Source organism: Notolepis coatsorum (assembly GCF_963971535.1).
Source record: "Notolepis coatsorum genome assembly, chromosome: 17".
Lineage (NCBI taxonomy): Eukaryota > Metazoa > Chordata > Actinopteri > Aulopiformes > Paralepididae > Notolepis > Notolepis coatsorum.
This window is the reverse complement of record NC_140181.1, coordinates 7,321,857-7,331,076: the sequence shown is the minus strand read 5'-3', so window position 1 is coordinate 7,331,076 and position 9,220 is coordinate 7,321,857. Positions and strand designations below refer to the sequence as shown.

The window sequence follows — 9,220 nt, the reverse complement described above, 5'->3', positions numbered from 1 at the left end:
CCCCTCTCGCGCTGAAGAAGCATACATAGAAGCAGACTCGACACAAGTTTCGTCTCGACGCTGCGTCTCAGCGCACACACACACATACACGCACACCACATTATTCTGCGAAGCAGCTCAGTGTCCCGTGGATATTATTGCAAGAGATAATTCATACATATTATGAAAAGCCGATGCCGATCTGTTGTTTAGAATTTGGATGGGGGGGTAGCGAGTCTCTGATACCTCTCACCTCTGCGCGGGGGGTCTAACACCTATTCACAGCGCACACGCTTCTCTTGTGTGTGTGTGCGCGCGTGCGTGTATGTGTGTTTCGTGACGCGCTGTAGTTCTCTCGCAAACGGAAATAATTACAAGCATACCATCTAGCAAGAATTAAACGTATTTACAAGTCGTATTATGTTTAGCAAGTAATGAGACATATATAGTACATCTCAAAGCACTCGAAATTGTCATTTTTCTATTTTTATCGATTTCTGAAAATATGTACGTTTAGAGCATTTAGAAGACATTCTAATTATTTTGTTCTCCGCCCACGGGAGCAATACGCCCCGTTGACTCCTAAGGGTTCTTAGGCTAATTCATCACGTCATGCTTGGAATAAACACCAGTTGTCTCAGCATCTCACCTTTATCAGAGTCCTGCGAGTGGTGGTGGTGGTGGGGGGGGGGAACCGGGACGTGCCAGGGCCAGGGGGAGGGAGGAGGGGGGGGAACCGGGGACGTGCCAGGGCCAGGGTGAGGAGGAGGGGGGGGGAACCGGGACGTGCCAGGGCCAGGGTGAGGGAGGAGGGGGGGGGGGGAACCGGGACGCCCCCCCGGGGCCAGGGGGAGGGAGGAGGGGGGGGGAACCGGGACGCCCCCCCGGGGCCAGGGGGAGGGAGGAGGGGGAGGAGGGGCTGGCTGCTCCGTGACTCTTCCTGGAGGGGAGGGGGGGCAGAGGGACGTAGTCGTCGCCCAGAGAGTCCCTGTGGAGCTCCACGTCCACCACCTGAGAGAGAGAGAGAGAGAGAGGGGGGGGGGGGGGGGTTTATGGAAGTGTTATCTATGTCTATACATCTGTGTTCGAATACATATTATATCTTTGTACAGCTTGACACTAGGCTACAGTCTGTGTGTGTCTCTTTAACACTTTGATTACCAGCCATGCGGTGCGCCTAACCCCCCTTGAATGCCGCCACCCACTTCAATGATAGCGTTTGTGAACGCATAATCTCTGTCTTAAATTATGGCTATGTGTCTAATCTGCCCGTCGTTTATCAATGACTTGTTTGCAGTCAACATTGTCGAAACGGATTGTTTTATTTTGAATCGCTTCATTTCCATTTTATAGCATTTTAAAAAACGCTCGTTTTCAAGGAAAATATAAAGATTCCGTGATAATCGCCCTTTACTGGAATATTCTGGCATACACAAAAACGTTGTCATTTTTCGGCCTATTTATGAATCGTTTTTCAAATAAACGCTAGATTATCGATAGTATTATGTGTACTTATGCACGCTATAGAAGCGGGCTGAAATATCGATTATCTCATTTCCTGATCGCTCGCACACACACACAACACACAGACACACACACACACACATGGGGCACACGCTGATATATCTGTGAAAACAGATACGATTTATCCCAAGACTGGTAAAATAAATTCCTTACCTCAGATCAGATGTTATCCAAAAAGATTATTCCAATTCCTGATCGCCATTCCAAATATCGATCGCATTTATTGATTCAGCGTTGGGTACTGTAAATACATAATCCACGCGTTTTCCCGGGCCGGCGATCACAATGGATTATTCAGTTGGCTTGACGGAAAAGTAAAATGAGGGAAACTGCCCCCCCCCCCCACCCCCCCCCCCCCCCCCCTTCAGCAGTCTAAAGTAATGGGGTGCAGTTACACAGGGAGAGACGATAGGGGGCGGTATCTTCCAATTGAGCTCAGAGAGACTCTGCAGCACTAACATGAGGCTCGCTTGATGAAATATGAATTCAAATCGGCAATAAAAGAAATATGACAAACAAACGCTATATAGCGTTGGCGGGCACTCAACGGTCGGCATGAACTAACGACAAAACGCGTGGCTGGCATTCAAAGTGTTAAGGACTCCCTGGTGCCATGGTTACTTCTCTCCTCAGTTAAGCCATAACAAAGGCTATTGAGTCAGTCTTGTTATTATTCCCTAGCTGGGGCACATTTTGTTTACCTTTCTGGGTGTCTAGTGGACGTCATTTCAATTGTGTATTAATGTACGTCTGACCAGAGCTCTTGGTAACTTTTTGGTCAGACGCTTGTGTGTACACATGCGTGTCTCTCTATAAACTGATCTCTGTGGAAGCACAGATATTAAACCATGTACTATGTTTTTATAAACAAATGACTATCTCAATTTCTACGGTTCACTGTCGATGGCTCATTTTAAATATTCCACAACAGAAGAGAGAGAGAGAGAGGGGGGGGGGGGGGGGAGAGAGGGAGGGGGAGAGAGAGAAAGGGAGGGAGAGAGAGGGAAAGGAGAGAGAGAGAAAGGGGAGGGAGAGAGAGAGAAAGAGAAAGGGAGGGAGAGGAAAGAGAGGAAGAGAAAGGGAGGGAGGGAGAGGGAAAGGGAGGGAGAGGAAGCGTGAGGGGGGGGGGGGGGGCTACGTGGCGTAGTGGGCAAGGTGCTCGCCACGAATGACGGAGACGCTGGGCTTGCCTGTTCGAGCCCAGCGCTCCACATTGCTTTCAGTTTTAGCTGGTCGTCCGCACTGCTCCACATTGCTTTCAGTTTAGCTGGTCGTCCGCACTAATACACATGGCCGTATTAGGGGTGGGAAACTGATGGGTGGGGATCGGGCGTTGTGGACAGCGACTCCTACAGGTCGGTTGGTGCGCCTGCGCAGTAGAATCAGGAAGTGTCGGGGGCAGCGTGAGCCTCCCACGCATTACTCCTCGCCACTGAGAGATCGAGCTGCGCAGGTGAAAAGATGCGACTGCTGTTACCTCAAGTACCGGAGGGACTTGTGCTATGTATGACTTAGTCCACATTGCAGCCGGCTTGTGGGAGGCAAGAAACAGCGTCCGTGACAGGGGAGGGTTGAATTGGATGATACGAAATTGGGATGGGAGAAAATATAGAAAATGGGAGAAAAAGTGGATCAAAAAAAAAAGGAAGCGTGAGGGGGGAGAAAGAGAGAGAGAAAGAGAGAAAGGGGGAGGGGAGAAAGAGAGAGTGAGAAAAGGAGGGAGAGTGGGAGAGAGAGAGAAAGGGGAGGGGGAGGGAGAGGGAAAGGGAGGGGAGAGAGAGAGACGGACACTTTTAAAGGTACATTCTCTGAGTGGTGTCAGCGGCCATTAGAAGTCATTATCGGTGAACCGCTCTGGTAATAACTTACAGTTTCTGCCCCCAGCGTCTGCAGGCCAGTGTATGTTCTGTCAAGCTGTAGAGAGAGAGAGAGAGAGAGAGAGAGAGAGAGGGGGGAGAGAGAGAGAGAGAGAGAGAGAGAGAGAGAGAGAGAGAGTGGAGTGAGAGTGAGAGTGAGAGTGAGTGTGAGAGAGAGTGAGAGTGAGTGTGAGAGAGAGAGAGAGAGAGAGAGAGAGAGTGAGAGTGAGAGTGAGTGTGAGAGAGAGTGAGAGTGAGAGTGAGAGAGGGGGAGAGGGGAGAGAGACAGAGAGAGAGGGAGAGAGAGAGAGAGATAGAGAAAGAGAGATTAATCAAAAGGCGTACTTGGGTAACGGCACAATGGTCATAAGAGAATCAGTCCATTCTGTTTCGGGAAAAATAACAGCCTATTGATGATTGTGACCAAATTAAACGCTGCTCAACTACATCCTCACAAATATTCACACAACAACCATATTCATACAATTAGGAGCCTCGTAGAGTGGATCATCAAAGAACTGACGAGCAGAGACCGCCCTCCCTCCCTCTCCCCCCCCCCCCGGTCTGTCCTCTATGAATTAGGGATGAGACTTTCTAGCAAAAGTGCTATTCGGAAATAGCTGGTTCTTAACACTTTGAGTGCCAGCCACGAGAAATCTCTATTAATCGTTATTGCTTTTATTAGCGAAATCCATTCATTTTCATCATTCTAGCCTCACGTTATCATTGGGGCTGTCTATGAGCTCGAACAGGGAAAATACCGCCCCTATCGTCTCCCGGATGGTAATGCACCCATTGGATTGGATTGAATGAAAATGCATGGGGGAAAAATTATCCGGAATCCACATTTTACTTCTCAGGCATGTAACCCGAGCCTACTGCACTCATCGCCGACCCTCAGAACAGCGTGGATTATGTGTTTCGAGTACCCAGCGTTGGATCAATAAACGCGATCAATATTTGGAATGGCGATCAGGAATTGGAATAATCTTTTTGCAGAACATCTGATGTGAGGTAAGGACTTTATTTTACCAGTCTTGGGATATCAGAGCTGTTTTCACCTATATATCAACGTGTCCCATATGTGTGTATGTGTGTGACTGTGCGCTGACCAGGAAATAGATAATAGATTTTTCAGCCCGCTTCTCTAGCGTGCATAAGTACACATATACTATCGATAATCTAGCGTTTATTTGAAAAACGATTCATAAATAGGCCGAAAAATTACAACGTGTTTTGTGTATTACAGTAAAGGGCGATTATCACAGAATCTTTATTTTTTCAGAAAATTTCCAAAAACGTCTGTTTTTCTAAATGGTATAAAACGGAAATGTACCTATAAAAAAACAATCCGTTTCGTACATGTTGACTGCAAGCAAGTCATTGATAGGCTGGCATTCAAGCGCTAATTCTGGCGCCCCCTGCTGGCACTCAATGTGTTAAGACCGAATATTGGGATATTCTACGCCCCCCCCCCCCCCCCCAAAATAGATTTCTGTTTCAGCTTAAATTCAGTTAAAATGTTCAGTTTCAGTTAAATTCAGTTCTTCTTTTTAATAGAATGGATCATTAAAATCAAAGGGTATTGCCACTTCAGATAATCCTTCAGAGCGTTGATCGGCTCAGCTGACAGACGATAAATCAAAATGACACCGTTCACCATCGTAGCCTATAATAATAACAGCATTGCATTGGCCTATCAACCGGTTTTAATAAACAAACAGAAACAGTAGCATGTGCATCTTTTCGATCAATTAGGCTATGGAAATTAGGCTGCCTCTAAATATAAAAAGGAATTAAATAAGAATGGTTTGCTTCAATTAAAAAAAAAGTATTTCCTAAAATTAAAAAAATAAAAAAGAAAAAATTATTATATAAAAAGAAAATTAGACTCTGACATGAAAATCGAATGTGGAGACTGGCATCGACTATTCGAATATTCGATCTCATCCCTACTATGAATACATGATACATGTATGACTATGAATACATGTCTTTTCCGTCGGTAACCACAGCTACTGAGGTGGACGTCTGCTGACCTTTAGCTGGTGGATGATGTCGATGCGCTTGTTGCGCGGGTCTTTGAAGTGGATCTGGATTCGCACAGGAAACTCCCCCCAACCCCTCCGCGTCAGATGGAAGGAGGCTCGCTGAGAACAGACACAGACAGACAGACAGACAGACAGACAGACAGACAGACAGACAGACAGACAGACAGACAGACAGACAGACAGACAGACAGACAGACAGACAGACAGACAGACAGACAGACAGACAGACAGACAGACACACAGACAGACAGACAGACAGACAGACACACAGACAGGAGAGCTACATAAAGGTCACTGAAATATGCATCAAGAAATGCATACAAATGAAGAGTGCAAAGAAACTATTCATCTCTTCCGACTCCTCGAGTTAATAATCTCCTAAAATCAATGACTTGAAGGTTCTCCTCTCATCTCCTTCCTCTTTGAAGCTTGGAGTCTCATCTCCTTCCTCTTTGAAGCTTGGAGTCTTCAGCCCCGGCAGCCCAGAGTCTGATCTATAGGGAGGTGTAGTCTGACGTCACTCTGGACCGCCCGCGAGGTCCACCCGTATAGGGATTTATCATTGGGAAAATGGATTATCGGCTATTGTAACAATTCTGCCTCATGGACATTGGAAAGCTTTCCATTTTTGCAAAAGAAAAAGGCCCTTCTATCACAAACGTTATAGTTTAAGCTTTTTTGGTTGAAATAAAATTCAGCGATTTTCTTTTTACTATTAATTGCGAATATTTTCACGTTGAGCTATAGATTGTGGATGAATACGCACAGAAAGGTACCATGTCAATGTTCATGCTTTATTTGTTTTAAACAAGACCATTTAGAAATGGGCAATGGGGGAAATACGTTGCAGTTTTGCAAGATGGTGGACCGGCCGGAAACAGCTATGACGTGACCACTACACCTCCCTATAGACCAGGAAGTAACCACTACACCTCCCTATAGACCAGGAAGTAACCACTACACCTCCCTATAGACCAGGAAGTAACCACTACACCTCCCTATAGACCAGGAAGTAACCACTACACCTCCCTATAGACCAGGAAGTAACCACTACACCTTCCTATAGACCAGGAAGTAACCACTACACCTCCATATAGACCAGGAAGTAACCACTACACCTCCATATAGACCAGGAAGTAACCACTACACCTCCCTATAGACCAGGAAGTAACCACTACACCTCCCTATAGACCAGGAAGTAACCACTACACCTCCCTATAGACCAGGAAGTAACCACTACACCTCCCTATAGACCAGGAAGTAACCACTACACCCCCTTATAGACCAGGAAGTAACCACTACACCTCCCTATAGACCAGGAAGTAACCACTACACCTCCCTATAGACCAGGAAGTAACCACTACACCTCCCTATAGACCAGGACGTAATCACTACACCTCCCTATAGACCAGGAAGTAACCACTACACCTCCCTAGACCAGGAAGTAACCACTACACCTCCCTATAGACCAGGAAGTAGGGCTGGGCGATATGGCCATAAACGTTATTGCGATAAAATAATAAAATTATTTTCATATCACTCGATATCGATAATTATCGTAGATATAATTTCTGTCAAGTTTAATTAAATTCTTATGCCCGGCGCCATTCTTCTACGCAGTAAACACGGCCCAGTGCATAGATTATTATATTCCACCAGGGGGCAACCTACCGCCACTGGATATGCATTATAAGAATGGAACTAACACAGTTAGCCAGAGCAAGCGGTGTATCCCCGACAATGTACTAACTATCACCCTAAAATACTCCGTTCCGCCCAATACATTGCAACGACGTCCACCGCATACCGGCTCACACTACTCTAACCGTTACCTCAGAATTCACGCCACACACCCACTCCGCACGTAAACTATAAAATAGCGGCATGCAAGCTAATGATCCTAGCCAGCCTTGTTTCCAATGTAATAACTATCACCCTAAAATACTCCGTTCCGCCCCAATACATTGCAACGACGTCCACCGCGGCGCAGGATACCCCACACTACTCTAACCGTACCCTCAGAATTCACGCCACACACCCACTCCGCACGTAAACTATAAAATAGCGGCGTGAAAGCTAATGATCCTAGCCAGCCTTGTTTACTACTAGAGTCCTACCTCTCTACCCAAGTCAAGTCAAGAGTTTTAATTGTCACGGCATACAAGTATACAATGAAATGCGGGTGGTCTTGCCCGCGACAATGTGCAATACAGTGGTACAACATATAATAGAATCCAATAAAAATACAGTGGTACAACATATAATAGAATCCAATAAAAATACAGTGGTACAACATATAATAGAATCCAATAAAAAAACATTGTGCAATAAACAGGTTACAGGTAACATGGTGTGACATCTCGGTATCTGTACATAGTATTTACAGAGCATATAGGACATGCTAGGTAGCTTTAGTAGTGCAATACACTGTTCCTGTTGTTATACTAATTTAAAGTGGCCTTTAAATTAGTAAATTAGTGTGTGCCCGCTCGTGTTAAAGTGGCTGCTAGTGTGTGAGCGTGCACAGCGTGCGTGTCGTGGGTGTGCTTGTGTGTGCTTGTGTGTGGATAGTTCAGTGTTCTGTGGCACTCAATGTTCATTGTTCAAGGCTCTGATGGCCTGGGGGAAGAAGCTGAGCCTAAGCCTCTCTGTCCTAGTAGCTGGGGTTCGCAGGCCTCTGCCTGACCTCAGCAGCTGGAACAGGCTGTTATTGGGGTGGTGGGGGTCTTTCATTATCCTGCAGGCTCTGGATTTGCACCTCTTGTTGTATAGAACCTGCAGGGGGGGTAGTGCAATACCGTGGTACGCTCGGCTGAGCGCACCACTCTCTGTAGGGCTTCTTGTCCTGTGCCGTGCTGTTCCCATACCAGGCAGTGATGTTTCCGGTCAAGATGCTCTCTACAGCTCCGGAGTAGAAGGACTGGAGTATCTTCCCCGATACTCGGAACTTCCTTAACTGTCTCAGGTGGTAGAGACGCTGTTTCGCCTTCTTTACTACTGTGTCTATGTGTGTTGACCATGTCAGGTCCCAGATGTGTGTTGACCATGTCAGGTCCCAGAGGTGTGTTGACCATGTCAGGTCCCAGATGTGTGTTGACCATGTCAGATCCCAGATGTGTGTTGACCATGTCAGGTCCCAGAGGTGTGTTGACCATGTCAGGTCCCAGATGTGTGTTGACCATGTCAGATCCCAGATGTGTGTTGACCATGTCAGATCCCAGAGGTGCACCGTGGGTCTCCTTCGCTGTCGCCATCTCCTTCACTGATTGGTTGTTAGTGCGTGTGCTGATATCCAAGCTTGGATAATAGATATATCGAAACTTTGCGACCACGTTTCATGTTTATTTCGAGGAAATAATTTATCGCGATAGTTATCGTTATCGTTTTATCGCCCAGCCCTACCAGGAAGTAGCCACTACACCTCCCTTTAGACCAGGAAGTAACCACTACACCTCCCTATAGACCAGGAAGTAACCACTACACCTCCCTATAGACCAGGAAGTAACCACTACACCTCCCTATAGACCAGGAAGTAACCACTACACCTCCCTATAGACCAGGAAGTAACCACTACACCTCCCTATAGACCAGGAAGTAACCACTACACCTCCCTATAGACCAGGAAGTAACCACTACACCTCCCTATAGACCAGGAAGTAACCACTACACCTCCCTATAGACCAGGAAGTAACCACTACACCTCCTATAGACCAGGAAGTAACCACTACACCTCCCTATAGACCAGGAAGTAACCACTACACCTCCCTATAGACCAGGAAGTGACCACTACACCTCCCTATAGACCAGGAA

The 9,220-nt window shown here is 46.6% G+C and overlaps 1 protein-coding gene across 1 annotated transcript in view; it reads right to left on the bottom strand.

The window, feature by feature from the left end:
* yeats2 (YEATS domain containing 2) overlaps positions 1 to 9,220 on the bottom strand; it is a 128,943-nt gene that overhangs the window by 101,690 nt on the left and 18,033 nt on the right. The window contains 4 exon segments of the mRNA XM_084332673.1: positions 760 to 990; positions 3,373 to 3,417; positions 5,399 to 5,502; positions 5,505 to 5,509. Coding sequence (XP_084188799.1) covers positions 760 to 990; positions 3,373 to 3,417; positions 5,399 to 5,502; positions 5,505 to 5,509 — 385 coding nt within the window.